Consider the following 17105-nt stretch of genomic DNA (forward strand, 5'->3'; position numbering starts at 1 on the left):
AGTTCTGACCTATGTGCACAGTCTGTTTGCTGGGAGATGGTGGGTACAGGGAGAACCTGACCACCTCTCCCACTTCCTCCTCTTTGCAGCTGTGGGCAGAGTAGTATTGGCGACGACCCTGGTCCCTGGCACACCTGGACATGTCATTTAGCAGATGCCCCTTGAATTGCATGGCTAGGGGTGTGTCATGAAAGGACTGCCTTCATTGTGTTTGCAAGTTTCGGTCTTCGAGAACGGCTCAGACCACAGCCCTGCGAACGCCTGTGCGCGACCTTCTCTAGGCACTCTGGTGAACAGTGGGCCTTTTCTGGGACCACACTCTCTCAGGATGGCGCATGTGTTTGAGTGTCACAAAAACACTATGAAAAATGTTTTTGTCGCTTTTTTACAAAGGGGGAAATATGCTCAGAGAAGTTTAAATGATCGAGAGTCACGCAGCCAGTAAAGGTGAGTCAGGAATTTGCACCTGCAGACCCTTGTGTGTGATGACTCTGCCCTCCCATCTGTACTGATAAGACTGGTCCAGACCCCATGACACCTCAGCGCATCTCCATCCCTGGAAACTGCCCCCCTTTTTGTGAATCATGAGTTCATACTTGTATGTAACCTTGCTGGGGGGGGGGGCAGGGTTTCAGGCTTCTGCTGGAGTGGGTTTCTGCTTCCGAGAAGTCCCATGAAGGCAGGGACAGATGAGAAACCTGGACTTCACCTCCTACATGCTCTGGCCTCGGCAGTCTCCCCAGTCTGCCAGCCCTACCTTTCATAGCAACCAGGTCTCCTGCACTTTGACCCTCAGCTCCTAGAGCAGCCTGGCTCTCCATCACACTGCTCCAACTGCTGCCAGCCCTTCATCCTCCATGCTATCAGCAGTGCAGGCGCCCCTCCCTACCTGGGAAGTCTGTTCCCAGTGGGGTGTCCTGGTGCTTGACTTCCACGTGGAGTGTTCACCCCACCACTGGTGCTCTTTAGCTCTTTTCTGCATTATCTCTGGTATTCACTTCAGTTCTTCTGTTTACTACCTTCATGACTGTGGTCAGGGATCGAATCCTTCCAGGTCTCCGTCTCCTGGCCTTTGAAATGGGAACAGCGACACTTCTGGGTGGCTGTTAGGATTAAAGAGAGCTTGTACATAAAGCGTGGCACTGACCACACCTGCTGTACCGTACTGGAAATCCCTGCCAGACAGAAACCATAGACCCTGTTCGTAAATCTCTGTGTCCTCCACTTTCAGCCCAACCCCACAACTCCATTAACCAGTGCTGGGTCCACAGATGCAGATCGCACATGTGAGCTGGAGAGCGTGCATGTGAGCAGAGGAGTCACACATGTGACCTGTAGCCCACACACATGCTCCTTGAGGTGACCCAGGTGCGTTGGGTTCTGGGTCCCCAGCAGCCTCACAAAGGATGTTCATCTGAGCAGCTCTGTGGCTGCTGGTGGCTGGGCTATCATCACTCTGGATCAGGGTGGGTGCATGGGGCACAGGAAGGGGCCAGGCTCTGCTGTCAGCTCCACCCCATCTGACTCACAGGTCTGTGGCCTGATTTTAAACTGTCCCAACATGTCAGCCCAGGAAGTCATCCCATGGCAGAGTCCCACGCTCTGACAGATGCCACATGAGGATAACAGCCAGTGCTTCCTGGTCATTCCCTAAATGGGAATCTTCCCACATTTTTCTCTGTGGCATGCACATACACTCCTGCTCCTTGGCCCTGTCCCCAACGGCCTGAGGTGCATTACAGAATGGCACCTGAGATCTTTCACATCTGGGGCTGTCTGGGTTCCTTCCATCTGTGCTGTGGCTCCTGTCTTCTCTTCACCCGAATATTTCTTTTCCTCATACACACAGTTTGAATCAGGGCCTGTGTCCTACATTTTCTTTGTGTGCATTTCTCAGTTTGTAATTACACATTTGCATGTGTGATTACTGTCCCACATTGGGCTCTCAGACAACCATCGGTCCCATGAAGACAGTCAACACTGGCACTGGGTACCACCCATACCTGGCATTCAGTAAGATGTCGTTCAAGGAACCAATATGAAATGACAGCCCCTAGCGGTGATGGCAGGGTGCTCGCTGCGTTGCGTACAACCCTGCCTTTCAGACTGATGTGTCCGTGAGTCACTGGGAATCTAGTTAGAGTAGAATTCTGACTCCCTCCCCAAGCCTGGGGCCTGAGGTCACGCATCTCCAGCAGGTCCCAGGTGACAGTGATAAGCCGGCTCAAGGAGCACACGCTGGGGAGGTCCAGCCCCAGAGAGCCTGGCTTCCCTGGCCGCAGGTGCGCCAGGGCTGCATGGCTCCCTGGGCTCTTGGCTTAGGCAGTAATCACAGCCCTGGGCTGGGCCCTCAGGATCACACTAGATTCAGCTTTGCCTTGTGTTCTCTCACTTCCCAACTCTTTCTAATACAGCACTTTCTAAGATTTTATTTATTTGTTTGTTTGTTTGTTTGTTTATTTGGGGGAGGGGCGTAAGCAGGGGGAGGGGCAGAGGGAGAGAGAGAAACGGGTTTGTGAGCAGGGAGACCAATATGGGGCTGGAACCCAGGAGCCTGGGATCGTGACCTGAGCGGGAGGCAGACGCTTTACCGACTGAGCCACCCAGGTGCCCTTCTAATGCAGCATTTCTCTTGGCTTAATTGTATTTCATCCTGGGAATATGCTTCCTCGGTTTGGTTAAATTTTACAGTTAACATTTTTGACAACTAAATATTTTGGTGAATGTTTGCCTTGAAAATCTGTTTCTGATGACTTCCCGGATTGCTCTCACCTGAGGGGCCTGGAGGCGGGACCTCACAGGTGGGGGTGGTGATGCCCAGGGGCTGCGGCCTTGGTGAGGGCCGGGCCTGAGCTGGAGGCGGGGCCTCAGGGGGAGTGTTTGCTGAGGGGTGTGGCCTCGGTGGGCGGGGCCTCAGGGGCAGCGCTTCGGTGACGTCTCGGGGCGGGGCGGGTCCCGGGTTGCTGGGTCCCTAACGCTGGGCGGGCTCGGAAAGCTGCGGGCATAACCGGGGTGGATAACCGGGGTAAGGTGAGTGCATCATTTTAAGTCCGCGTTTGTCATGCACGAAAGGACAAAGTGGCCCCTGGAGTATCTTCTATCCAAGATCAAGAACATATTACACTAGAAAATGACCCTAGGAATCCTGGGTGCTTCAGACTCGGGCCCTGGTCAGGGGGTGTCAGAATGAGGCTTCGTGTCTAGGACCCTCGTTGACCCCTCCAGATTACAGCGGATTCGGGATAACTGAGGAGTCTGGCCCTGAAGGGTTGTTCTCGGTCACACACCGTTCTGGTCGTAGGCGCTGTGCTGGTGCGGCGATCGGTGATCGGGAGGAGAGCAGCCGCGGCTGTAACCTGCCCTGTGCGGGAACCTCCACACCCTCTGCTTCCTGAAGCCTCCCGCCCTGCAGACAGGCTGAGGGGTTCGCCCCAAGTTCTCTAAGCCCAGGCAGCAGGGAGGCAGACCCGTCCCACACTGCGGGAAGAGCCCCGGGGGCCCTCCTGCTGTGCGGGTCTGCACTCCGGCATAGCTCCGGCAGGTTAGGGAGCACACGTGCCTGCCGGGTGTATTCTGTCCTTCCTCCCGTGCACGTACCAGCTTCTAACATACCGTATGGTTTACCCGCCTGCATCTTTTTTACTGTTTGCTACGCGTCTTCCCCGCTAGGATATCAGTTTCATGAGAACAGCCTTTTTTCTGTTTTGTTCACTCACTTACCCGGTGTGTAGGAGAGAACCAGTTGCTTAGAGCCACTCCATGCATATATGTATTGGGTGATGAAAGCAGGAGCCATGCATTACACTAGTTAGTCGGTAAATGAATTTTGTGGGCATACTGTACTCCAGGATCTGGGGGAGGGGGCGGGGCTACAGTGGAGACCATATTTTTCTTTCACAACTGTAAAGTCCCATGCAGGAAAATATTTGTTTGGTGAGTAAGTTCCTACTTGGTAGTTTGGAAGAGTGAGTTCAAGTACAGAGACATGTGTCACTTCATAGGACACTTTTGGAAGTGTCCTGGTGGTGTGGTGGTTCTGGGGGTCACGCTCTGGTGAAAGGGAGGAGCAGAAGTGAGTGGTGGTTCTCAGACATTCTTCTCTTTAGAGTCAGTTCTACCCGAGGAAGGGATCTGAGCTGGGAAGCAGGTGGGACTTGGCCTCAGAGCCTCTCGGGAGAGCCCATCTGCCTGCAGCAAGCCTGTGGTGCCTACCGCGCGGTCACTAGTGGACGGCACGGCCTAGGGTCACCAGCCCAAGGGCTCCCACCCGGTTTATCCCCAGCAGAAGACAGGGGGTCAGAGCGGCTGACTGCCCTTCCTTCCTGGGAAAGTAATTTAGAAATAAGGCCTTTCTTCAGGAAACACCTTCAGGCAGACCCTGGGTGTGGTTTAGACCCCATGAGACTTTGTGTCTTTTTTCTATGTTCAGTTAGCCACTGTATCATTAGCTTTTGATGTAGTGTTCAATGATTCGTTAGTTGCATGTAACACCCAGTGCTCGTCACAACACGTGCCCTCCTCAATACCCATCACCCAGGTACCCCATCCCCCACCCCCTCCCCTCTGAAACCCCCAGTCTGTTTCCTGGGGCCCACAGTCTCTCATGGTTCGTCTCCCTCTCTGATTTCTTCCCCCTTCAGATTTCCCTCCCTTCCCCTCTGATGCTCCTGCTATTGCTTATGTCTTTCTCTGCTTGACTTATTTCACTCCGCATAATCGCCTCCAGTTCCACCCATGTGCATGCAAATGGCGGGTATTCATCCTCTCTGATGGCTGAGTAATATTCCACTGTGTATATGAACCACATCTTCTTTGTCCATTCATCTGTTGAAGGGCATCTCGGCTTCTACCACAGTTTGGCTATTGTGGACATTGCTGCTATGAACACTGGGGTGCAGGTGCCCCTTCTTTTCACTACATCTGTGTCATCAGGGCAAATACCTAGTAGTGCAATCGCTGAGTTGTAGGGTCACTCTATTTTTAACATCTTGAGGAACCTTCATACTGTGGCCTGAGGGGGGCAAGATGGCGGAGGAGAACGGGCCTCCGTTCCAACCGGTCCTCTGAATTTAGCTGGATATCTACTAGGCCATTCTGAAATCAGCCTGAGATTTAAGAATATATATCCGGATCTCTACAAGCAGAAAAACAGCACCTGTCCCGAGGTAGGAAGGGAGAAGTCATGAATCTGTGGGCAGATATCGGGAGATAAGCAGAGGGGGAGGGAGCCTCCACAAGCTGGCCCCTGGAAAGTGATGTGACACCGGAGCAGAAAAGTGTCCTGCGCTGGGGGACCGGGTTCCTTTGTGCCTTTAAAACGGGCACTTACCGCTGAGCTACAAACTGATTACCACAGAGACTGTTTTACATCGTTAAAGACCCTTCCAGTTCACCCGTTTACTCACCTGTTTACAAATAGTCATTGGAACATTGCCTCCTTGGTTTTGATGGTGAAAACATCACCTTTGTACTGATACCTGGGGGCGGGGGTGGTGCGGGTGCTGATGTTTGGCTTCAAATCTAACATACACGGGACTGGGCTGGTGTGTGGCATGGGACCTGGTCTGTGACTTCATGCTCATATCGCCTCCTGTGTTCCTGTTTTGACTTAATTAAAATTCTAGCATTTTATTTTAAAACCAGTTAACAGAGGTTTAATTCTTAATTCGATGAAAATTTGTGCACAGGAACTTTACTAGTCTAGAACTGCTAGTCTAGACCTAGTCTAGAACCAGCAGACCCTGCTCTCATGGGCTGGAACTCCAGTGAAGAGCTGTGGTAGTCTGCTGCTGTCACTCACATAGGAATTACAAATTTGTGGCTGCATGGGGTTTGGGAGGTGTCTTAGCAATGACTCAGTTACTGAGCAAATTTTAGCTGAAAAATACTCGACCTTAATGCCTGGCTCCTATGGCCTTGCCTGGTGAGTCTGACGATACCCTGTCATGTCCCTGTGGGCCCAGTGACTTAACTTCCTCACTTCAGGGGCAGCTGAGAACTGGAGATACCTCTTCCACAAGACCACAAGCACCCAGAAAACGAGTATTTTCAAAATAGAGCAGATAAGTGAAAAAAAGCACAGAGTTGACCAGTGTGGATAGTATGCTATTGTTTGTTTGGAAAAGAAGGAATATAGATACAGTTTGCATAGAACGCCTTCATAGGCCTTTTGAAGGGCACGTACAACGTTCTTGTAGGGAGGGAGCTGGGGTGCTGCAAGACCTTTTACTGAATACCTTTCGAATTTTGAGCTCTGTGGTTCTATCCCTATTCAAACTGTAAAGAAAAACATACCAAACAGTGTGTTTCCAATTCTTTTTTAAAAGCATGTGTGTTAGAGGTCTGCAAGAACATGCCCTCACACAGCGCACAGCTCTCTCAGTCAGATGTCCCTAAGTGGGACCCTCATGAGCCAGCCCAGGTACTGGACCAACCCCAGAACAGGTGAGCTCTTGGCTCCAGGTGGCACCTCAAGCATCATACCAGATACTAGACCTTGATTTTCCTCTTTTTTTTTTTTTTTTTTCTGTCTTGCATGAATCTTGCTGGTTTCCCCCATGGTGGCTATGTTCGCAGGCATGTGTGGCCAGCTTTTCTGACTGCTTCAGAACAAAGACTACCTTGATTTATATGCATAAGAGGAAAGAATGCTTTTTAAAAAACAGGTTTTTTTAAGGAAATGATGAAGGAAGGTAGAAATTCAGAATTAGAAACCTAATCAGAGACCTAAAATCCCCTTCAATTCCCCTTTTTGTGAAAACCAACCCGAAAGGGAAGGTGAGCTGGGGGTGGGGGCAGTTGAGTCAGACACTGTGGCAAAGAGAGACCGTGAGCCAGTTATTTTGCCCCCTGGGTTTGAGCTGCCTTCCTCTCTGAAGGGGATGAAGGGGATAATACATCTCTCCCAAGTGGCTTGAGATTAAAAATGGTGTATGTGCAACTCCTGCCCCCACAAAACTGTTAGAAACACAAATATGTGTGAGCCTTTAATCCTCAAGTGCTAGAAACAGTGGTTAATTGGTCCTCTCTACGGTCTTTGGGGCATGCAGGGACATCACACGGGGTTCTAGCCTTGGATGCCCTCCCTAGCTGGAAGGACAGCCAGTGGAAAGGGCCTCAGTGAGAAGAAAGTGCTCAGCTTGATTTTCCTCCTCTTCCCTTTGACTTTAGCCCTAACAGGAGGGATGACACTGAGCCAGAGCTGCCGCTTCGTCATCAAAAAATGTGCCATTTTGGAGTTTTAAAGAAAATGGTACCTGAGCGAGTTTAAGAGGAAAGCTGGGGACCATGTTTTCCATTGTAGGAAGAATGACTTTTTGGTTAGCTTGGAGTGGTAGCAGGAAATGGGGGGGGTCTTATTTCCAGCCTGGAATCAAGGAGTTCTGTGGCCTTGGGCCGATGTCTCAACCTCTCTGAGACCCTCAGTATGGATGCTTGGAGGAGTACTTCCAATGGGGAAGCTTAACGTTTAATTGTGGACATGGAAACAGCTAACCCAGACAAGCCTTTAGTGCTGTGCAGTGTTCTACACAAAACAGATTTTTTTTTTTAACATACAGGAAAGTGTAGAGAGATCTCATTAGGTATCAAGAAAAAGAAAATTCTACATTTTTAGTATTTTTAACCAGGAAAATAAGAAATAATCATGGTAATGCTAATGGATCACCCTTGGAGTCACATGACATTGAATGATGAAAACGGATTTGTATTGTCTGAGTCTTGTGACTCCAGAAATATCATTCATATAGGGTTTTAGTTTCTGAATTGGAGAAGAGGGACTGAGGGCCTTTTGCAGTTTGGAGCCAGGGTGGGGATGGGTGTGAGGAAAGGCAAGTTCTACCCTGCTCAGAATGCCTGCCCTCTGTCCTTACCAGTTCAACACTGTGGGACCAATTCAAACTGGAAAAGCTTGCCCTACCAGCTTGGACTAAGTCTCATATCCTGTTTCTGCTCTTCAAGACCCAGCAGTAATGGGGGGGAGGGGCTTCCTTGAGTTCTCAAGTCTTTATCTTCTAAATTGATGTGTGCTGACAACAGATGCTTGGACACTTGGTCCCTTAGGGTTTCCTGTATGCCTAGAGCAAGAGTAGAGCCTGCATTGAACCTGTCCAATGTCACTCTCCGGGGTTTCCGTGTTTCCGAATACAGCTTCCAATCAGCCTTCAATAGGCTATTTAAAAAAATTATTCTTTGAGGTGAAACTTAAAAATTCACATGAAATAAAATTCACAGCTTTGGAGCATAAATTCATAGTTTTTAGTATATTCACAGAATTGTGCAATCATTACCACTATCTAATTTTGGAACATTTTGTTCACCCCAAAAATAAACCTACCCATTAGCAGCCATTCTCAATTCCTTCTATTCCCAGCCTCTGGCAACCACTAGCCTGTTTTCTCTATGTATCTGCCTGTCCTGTACATTGCATGTAAACAGACTCACGCATCAGTCCATGGCCTTTCGTGGCTGGCACCTCTCACTTAGCATAATGTTTTCAAGGTTCATCTTTATTGTAGGATATATCAGTACCGCATTTTGGGGGGCAACATAAGGCCAGGATCCACTCATGAGAGCCTGGCACTATCCACACCCAGTGTTAACTGCTTCAGACCTAGTCTTGCTGTGGGGTCAGCGTGCCTGGGGTAGACCAAGTTGAGGCTCCCAGCAGGTAGGAAAACAGGCTGCCTCGGTAGTTGTCTTTTAATCAGAAGAAACAAGTTATGAGTAAGCAAAAATACACTTGGACTATCATTTACATATACCGCTGTGGTGACATTTAATTGTGCTCTTTATTTGTACCGTGGATTCAAGTTAAGGTATAGCGTCCTTTTATTTCAGCCTGAATGATAGCTTTAATATTTCTCATAAAGCAGGTCTGCTGGTGGCAAAATCTCCCAGTTTTTGTGTGCTTTGGATTATCTCGTTTCTCCTTCATTTTCGAAGGATAGTGTTGCCGGATGTAGAATTCTCAGGTGACGTTCTCTCCCCCCACAACATGTCATTCTACAACATCTTAGCCTCCATGATCTCAGACAGGAAGTCATTCATGTCATTGCAGATCCTTTATATGTAATGAATTGTTTTCCTGCTTTTAAGATTCTCTCTTTGGCTTTGGGTTTGACAGTTTGACTATGATACATCTAGGTGTGATTGCATTGAGTCTATCGTAATTGTAGCTTGGACTTTTGGATATGTAGACTACAGATTGCATTGAGTCTATCGTAATTGTAGCTTGGACGTTTGGATATGTAGACTACAGTAATCAGATATGGGAAGTTGTGGCCATTGTTTCTTCAAATGTTCTTTCTGCCTTTTTCTCTCTAGTTAACCATCCAAAGCAAACATTTAAAAACTCTTTCACTGAATGAAAACCATTTAATGTGACACGAGGCAAGTATAGCATCGGCCCTATTGCTGCTTCTTGCCGTGAATGTCAGCGAGTAGATGGGACTGAGGGCTCTGAAGGCATGCCAGACCCCAGCTCTCTGACCCTCAACAGGTAATGTATTCCTTGGGATGTGTGGCAGATTGCCACAGATCTCTGAGATACTCTTTTTTTCTTTCTGCCCCTTAGACTGTACAATTTCAAATGACCCATCCTCATGTTTGCGGGTTCTTTCTTCAGCCACCTCTAATTGTCTGTCAAGTCCCTCTAGGGAACGTCTTCACTTCAGTTATTATATTCTTCAATTCTAAAATTTCTATCTAATTCTTTTTTTAAAAAATTATTTTCATCTCTTTGTGATAATTTCTGTTGATTGCTTTCATGGTTTCCTTTAGCTCTTTAGACATGGCTTCCTTCAGTTATTGGAACATAATTATAAGAGCTGATCTCAGATCTTTGTCCTGTAAGTGCAGCACCTGGGCCCCTCAGTGACTGCTTTGGCTGCATAGTTTCCTCTGCATGGAGACCATTTTTTTCTGTCTCTTTATATATCTCACAGTTTTGTTGAAAACTAAACATTTTAAAATAATATGATGTGATAACTCTGGTAATCAAACCCTCCCTCTTAAGGGTTTGTGGTTGTTGCTGCTTTTGGTTTGGGTAGTGACTTTCCTAGACTAATTCTGTAAAGTTTATTATTTGTCGCATGAGACCACTATTAGCTTCATGGTCATCTGGTGATTGAACAAAGATTTCTTTAAATGATTTGAACGAGTAAGCCTCCAGCCTTTGCTTGGGGCTGTATGTGTGTGTTGGGGCATATCTTCAACACTCCAGCTGCTTAAACTCCACTTCAGCCTTCAGTTCCTGACTCACAGAATCCCAAGATCAGCCAGGTAGGAGAGATTTTAGCCTTCTCAGGTCTTCCCTGATCACATACACAGCCCTGCATGTGTGGGTGGCCATCTGTATCTGTAGGAATGAATCAGAGCTTTTCACAGCCTCCTGTGGACATCTTATTCTGCTCCATTTCTTTTATTGTAGTAAGATACACATCACATAAAATTGGCCACTTAACCATTTTACGTGTGCAGTTCAGTGTCCCTAAGTACATTTGCAGTATTGTGCAGCTGTCCCCACCATCTCCAGAACTCTTTTGTCCTGTGAAACCCCAAGTCTGTCAGTTAAGCAGTGACTTCCTGGTTCCTTGCAACCACTGTCTGCTTTCTGTCTCCATGATCTGATGACTCCAGGGACCACATGCAGTAGGAGGCACATGGCGCTGGCTCACTTCACTTGGCACAGTGTCCTCCAGGCTCACCTGTGAGGTAGCAGGTGCTAGAATAGCCCTCCTTTTTAAAGGCCGAGTAACACTCCATTGTACAGATAGATGCCACATTATACTTAGAAGTTCTGTGCATATTCTGAATATTATCCCTTTTTACAGGCTTTTATACTCTGTGGATAGTGTCTTTTCTTAAGAATTTATTTATGAGAGAGTGAGTGGTGGGGGGAGGAGCAGAGGGAGAGGGACAAGGAGACTCCACGCTGAGTGCAGAGCCCAATGCAGAGCTCAGTTTCCGGACCCTGAGATCATGACCTGAGCCGAAACCAAGAGTCGGGTGCTTAACTGCCTGAGCCACCCCTCTGTGGATAATGTCTTTTGATGCACAAAAGGTGGATCTCACTAAGTCCAATGTCTGTTTCTTCTTTTGTTACCTGTGCCTTTGGTGTCATATCCAAGAAATCATTGCCAAACCCAGTGTCCTAAAGCTCTTGCCCTAAGTTTTCATCTAAGAATTTTGTAGTTTTAGGTCCTACATTTAGGTCATTTATCCATTTCGAATGACTTTTGGTAATGGTGTTACATAAGAATCCAACTTCATTGTGATAAAAGTATCTTGTTTAAGAAACTAATGGCATGGGGTACTAATCGTATATTTTTACTACCCCTTATGTCAGATTACACAAGTTTCCTCTAGATGCAGTAATTAGCAGGCACAGTTCGTTGTCGTGTAATTCTTCTGTACTTACCAGAAATTGAAACCGTGAATTGTTACGAGGATCGTGGAGGAAATCTTACAAGTCCAGTGGTTTCCAGTACTTTGCTTTCAACAGCATTGATTATAATAGATTATTGAAAATAATCTTAATGATAGACCACTCTGTGATTATTTATTTTTGGCACATTACCCGTTGAGAGTCAGAGAGATGGGGTCTGGCATGCCTTCAGAGCCCTGAGTCCCATTGACCTGCTGACGAGAGGATATGTCTCAGTGCTGACATTCACGGCAAGAAGTAGCAAAAGGCCCGATGCTACACTTGCCTCCTGTCACATTAAACATTTTTCATTCAGTGAAAGCGTTTTTTTTTTTTTTTAAGATTTTATTTATTTATTTGACAGAGAGAGATAGCCAGCGAGAGAGGGAACACAAGCAGGGGGAGTGGGAGAGGAAGAAGCAGGCTCCCAGCAGAGGAGCCTGATGTGGGGCTCAATCCCAGAACACTGGGATCACGCCCTGAGCCAAAGGCAGATGCCCAACGACTGCGCCACCCAGACGCCCCAGTGAAAGTGTTTTTAAATGTTTATTTTGAATGGTGAATAATTATTTGTGAAATTTTGTAACTATGTTCTGATTGTGATTTAATAATTGTAATGACTCAGGCTAGAACCTTCTTAACTGTAAAAAATCTATTTTATGATACTTTATAGTTTTGGTAAAATACACATACATTAAATTTACCATCTTTGCCAGTTTTTGAGCAGTTTAGCAGTGTTAGTTACATTCACATTGTTGTGCATACAATCCACGGCTCTTTCCATCTTGCAGAATTAAAACTGCATAGCCACTGACAACAATGTAGAAATATTATCCACAAATAGAGACTATGGCAATGTGAAAAAGAATGTTTAATTCAATTTATCTGTTTTTCTTGCATAGAAGAGTGATAGGGTACTCAAGCATAAATTATTATGATAAAATGTTAGGATTAAATCCTCTTGGGGCAGTATAATAGAAACAATAGACCAAACAGAAGAAGGAACCCTGTAGAATTTCTGATCATTATAAAAGAGTTTGTTTATTCTATTTTAAAATGCATGATGGTAGCATCAAATTACTATGGCATTTAGATTTCATTGACTATTTTTAAAAGATCCTCCAATAAAATATTTATTTTTAAAAGAAGTACTTAAAGTATGCTAGAAATTATGTCCTTTGCAACTATTTATTTTTATTATAAAAAAGTTAGCGGCACCTGGGTGGCTCAGTCGGTGAAGCGTCTGCCTTCATTTCAGCTCAGGTCATGATCCCAGAGTCCTGGGATTGAGCCCCACATCGGGCTCCCTGCTCAGCAGAGAGCCTGCTTCTCCCTCACCTCCGTACTTGTGCTCTCTCTCGGTATCTCTGTCTCTCTCGAATAAATAAATAAAATATTTTTTAAAAAAGTAAAGTTAGATGCTAACTTTAAAATATATTATCCTTTTTATAGGGGTAGTTTTCAAAATTCTTTAGGGGGTATGTGACATTTGAAGACCACTGCATTAGTGTATAGGGAACCCTATGAAAATGCCCAAACCAACTTCAGGGTTTACTGGAGACCACCTCGAAACACCCAGAGTCTCCACTGTGGGTGTTTGGTCTTATGGCAAGGCTCACGACCACGTAGTGACTGTTGAGGGTCAGACACTCACCTGCTGTCCTACATTCAAAAGGGCAGAACCCCACAAAGGGGGCTGCCTGTCCTCTCTCCAAACCAGTTACAACTTCAAAGCTCAGTACTTACTAAGGAAAGTTCTAAGAAAAACTTTTATTATGGCTCCTGCCCTAGGTTAGCAGGCAAGTTAGCTGCCTCAGACGGTCCACCGTTTCTTCTTTGTGCCCTGACCACAGCCGTGACATTTCCCCCTGGAAGGACCAAGATCCACAGAGCAAAGCAACCCACAGAATAGGAGACATCACGGATCTGCTCAAGGAAACGAGCCAATCACAAAAAGACAAAACTGTGTGACTCCACGCGCATGAAGTGCATAGAGGAGTCACAGTCCTCGAGTCCTGGAGTAGATGGTGGCGCTGGGGGTGGGGGAGGGGCCGGGGCGTCATGTTTAATGGGGACAGACTCAGTTCACAGGATGAAAAGGCACATGGATGGTGGGGACTTTGCACAGATGGTAAATTTTATGTGATGTGTATTTTGCCACAATAAAAAATAGGGAAAATGCTAATATCCCCTTTCATACCTCTTTTTGCTGAAGTTTGAGGTTCATTCAACAGGTGAAGCGTGTTCACCATCCTGCTAGATTGACAAAGTCAGCCTCATTATCAGACTGGTTGGACCCGCTTTCTATCAGGAAGAAGTCGAGATTCATTTTCATTTCAAATCAACACGTTAGGAAGAAAACTACTAGAAGTGAGAAACAACTTAGATGTGTCTTAGACCAAACGCAGTTAAGACAGAAACATTGCGGAACAGGCTTGGCTAACGTGCTGTCACTGCTCTCATTGGGATGTGGCCTGAGTCCAGCAGAGTGAGAGAAGGAGAGGCAGCTGGAGTCCCTTAGAGCAAGTGCATGGTGTCCAGTTTGAGGGAATAATCGTGGAAGTCAGAGACGCTCACTAGTTTCGTTAGACACGGTCCACCTCTCTTTAGGTATCTGATGAAAAGAGGGTGTATTCGGATGAAGACTAACCGCTCTGGAGGTTAACGTGTATTAGACACGAGATGACAGAGATGATGGCTATTGTTCGAATAAACATTGTGATGTGAAGTCATAACCAAATCTGAAAAAAAATCACATGAAATTTATGTTATAGGCTTGGACTCTTGTGTCTTGACAGGTTTTGTGTCCACAGGAGCCAACCCCGCGTACAAGAGATGCTGCACCAGTCACCCTGGGCCAGCTAGTGCCGCCTGCTTGGAATAAATACTGAGAGTATTTAATGCTTACCTTTGAATAATGCGGGGAGGGGTTTGTGGGTTTGCTGTGCTGTGTTCACAGGCCCACGCCTCAAGGGCATGCCCCAGTGGCAGCAGGGATGGGGGAGAGCCTTGGCCCCTTGCGCTGAGTGCAGGCCCGCCCTTCCTTTACCCGGTATGTGGGAGGCAGGCCTTAGGGGTTTTGCTTACTCACTGAAGGTGGCTTTTCCCAAACCAGTATTTTGGAATGTCCCACTGTTGTGCGCCTTGAAGTATTTTGTTCCTGGGGCAATGCAGGATGGGCGAGGAGTTTGTTTTCTTTTGCTTTTTAAAAAGGGGGAATGGAACAGGAGACTGGTTCTCAGAGATCTGTGGACGTGGAGGTTTGGAGACGGATTCCTTTAAAATCAGTGGTTTTATGTGTGCGGTCCCCAACCCAACAGCATCAGCTTCTCCTGGAAACTTGTTAAAAATGCAAATTCGTGGGCTGGTCTCCAGGTCAGCCCTGTCCAGACCTCTGGGAGCCTCCAGGTGATGCTGGTGCCCAGTTTGAGAACCACACAGACCCACATGGTCTGAGTTGATCTGCCCTTGACTAGTTGACATAATGTCTAGATGATGTAATGACTCGTTTAGTATAAACATTAGACGTTTCATTTTTGTGTATTTTGGAACCACTATAATTAGTTTTCAGTTATATTGACGAGCACCGAATCTGTCCTGCCTGATGAATAAAGGTCTCTGTTGCCAAGTGAGGAACAGCAGTACGTCCCAATCTAGAAAACCTTAGGCCAAACAGGCGGGGTCCTCAGATCCCAGGATGGCTGAGCCCGTGGGAGGTGACCTAGGGTCCTCTCCCAGCAGAGAACTGCGTGGGCATCTGAGCCAAGGCCAGGGACTGTCAGGAAAGATGGGCCCTGGGCATTCCCCGGAGCAGCCAGAGTGAGTACCATCTTCTCCGGAGAGAGACCTGCTCTGTCTTTTTGGCCAGTACCAGGGCCTGTCTCCTGAGATTTCCGAAGCTTCCTTTCTACCACCTTCCTCCCTTCCTTGCCTTTTCCTTCTGCTTCTGACCCTTTTGAAGTATAGCCATTTGGTCTTTTAAAAATGCAAATCATATCAAATCACTTCCTTGTTTAAAATTGTTATGGGACTACCATTACGTTAGGAAAAAGTCCAGAGGTTTCAGCGAGCCCTCGCATCCCTCCTGCCTCTGAGTGTCTGACCTGCCTCGGGGCTGTTCCGACGCTAGCCTGGGCCTGCACGGCCACCCCAGGGGAAGGCCCTCACCGAGGCTTCTGTGTCATTTCATCCACCGTCCTCTAATTTTGACATTGCTTTTCCTCTCTAGCCTGAGCTCCGGCGCCCGTCCTGCCCTCAGCGTTGACGGAACTGATCCCCGCAGCTCCGTCTTTGCACGAGCTCCGTGAGGACAGGGGCAGTGTCCACCGCTGGGACCTGGCCTCGTGGATGGCACACACTTGTCATTCAGTGAACAAGCTCTATTTCAGGGACCTTTCCCCACCGCTCATGTACTCCCTGTCTTGCACTGCAGTTTGGGGCTGAGTTCCGAAGGTTCTCCTTGGACCGTCACAAGCCGGGGAAGTTTGAAGACTTCTACAAGCTGGTCGTGCACACGCACCACATCTCCAACACTGACGTGACCATCGGCTACGCGGACGTGCACGGGGACCTGCTGCCCATCAACAACGATGACAACTTCTGCAAGGCGGTCTCGAGTGCAAACCCTCTGCTCCGGGTCTTCATCCAGAAACGAGGTACCGGGCGGTGGGGGTGCTGCTTGTGCTCGGTGCCGGTCACACACACACACGCCTTCTGCTGTCGGCTGTTAGGACAGAGCTGTGTGGTTCTTGTTTCTAGCCTGGGGGGCAGATGAAAGAAAGTGATGTTTGTTTGGTCAACATTAATTTATTAGAAAGGCTTAAAAATTTAAAATGCATTTTCCATCTTCAATAGTGTTGACTTCTGATTTTTAAATACTGAGGAAAAAATAATATTGATGCTTTCATATTTTAACTGGAGGCGAGGGAGTTCACTAACAAAAAGGCATTAGCCAGTAACCCAAGAATGAAGCTTGTGGTTGCTCGTGTGTGTTTTCCACTGTCTTTTTAGGGTTGGAAAATGATGCTAGCTTTAAATTACAACTTCGGTTGACTTTTCGCTCTGAGGGCCTAGCTTTGCTGTACCAGTATCATTTTATGGGAAAATAAGCTGCTAATGTAGGTTAATGGTTGAAAGGGAGGGCGCCTTGCTGTGGAGTCAAAGCGGGTCCTTGTGCTGCTCACTTCTCAGAGCTGCATTTTAGGTGTGTTTTTTCATCTCTAAACCTGGGAGAATCTTCACATTTCAAAATAAACTACTGAAGGGACGGATCACATGCAGGTGAGGCTTGACATTTGGAAAGCGGCATTTCCTTGTCGACTTGGTCGTGACTGGACCTTCTGCGCCCGTGGTGAGCGTGTTGGCCGCCTGCACGGGGCAGAGTCGCCTCAGGGACACTAGCAGAGTGACAGCTGCAGCTCACGGTGGGGACGGAGGGCTGAGCACACAGTGGGAGTCGCGGCCGCAGTGTTTGGGGCAGGAGGAGGCCAGGACACTGGAGGCCGAGGCCTGGGGCCAGGTGCCTGGTTCTAAAGGCGGGCAGGGTGCCGCAGTCCCTGCTGTGCATGAGGGCCATCGGAGCACACGTGCCCCTCAGGTCGTCTGAGATAAATAGGCAACACGTGCAGGTGCTCTGAGCGTGCTGGCTGTGCTCTGTGAGCGTTCGCTGTTGTCCTTTTGT

General features: G+C 47.5%; 1 protein-coding gene across 1 annotated transcript in view; it reads left to right on the forward strand.

Moving 5' to 3' along the window:
• The window catches only part of PARD6G (par-6 family cell polarity regulator gamma), a 91250-nt gene that overhangs the window by 10411 nt on the left and 63734 nt on the right, over window positions 1-17105 (forward strand). The window contains exon 2 of the mRNA XM_026496552.4: window positions 15858-16080. Coding sequence (XP_026352337.1) covers window positions 15858-16080 — 223 coding nt within the window. The remainder of the gene's footprint in view (window positions 1-15857; window positions 16081-17105) is intronic.

This window comes from Ursus arctos, unplaced genomic scaffold, assembly GCF_023065955.2.
Source record: "Ursus arctos isolate Adak ecotype North America unplaced genomic scaffold, UrsArc2.0 scaffold_17, whole genome shotgun sequence".
Taxonomy (NCBI): Eukaryota; Metazoa; Chordata; class Mammalia; order Carnivora; family Ursidae; genus Ursus; species Ursus arctos.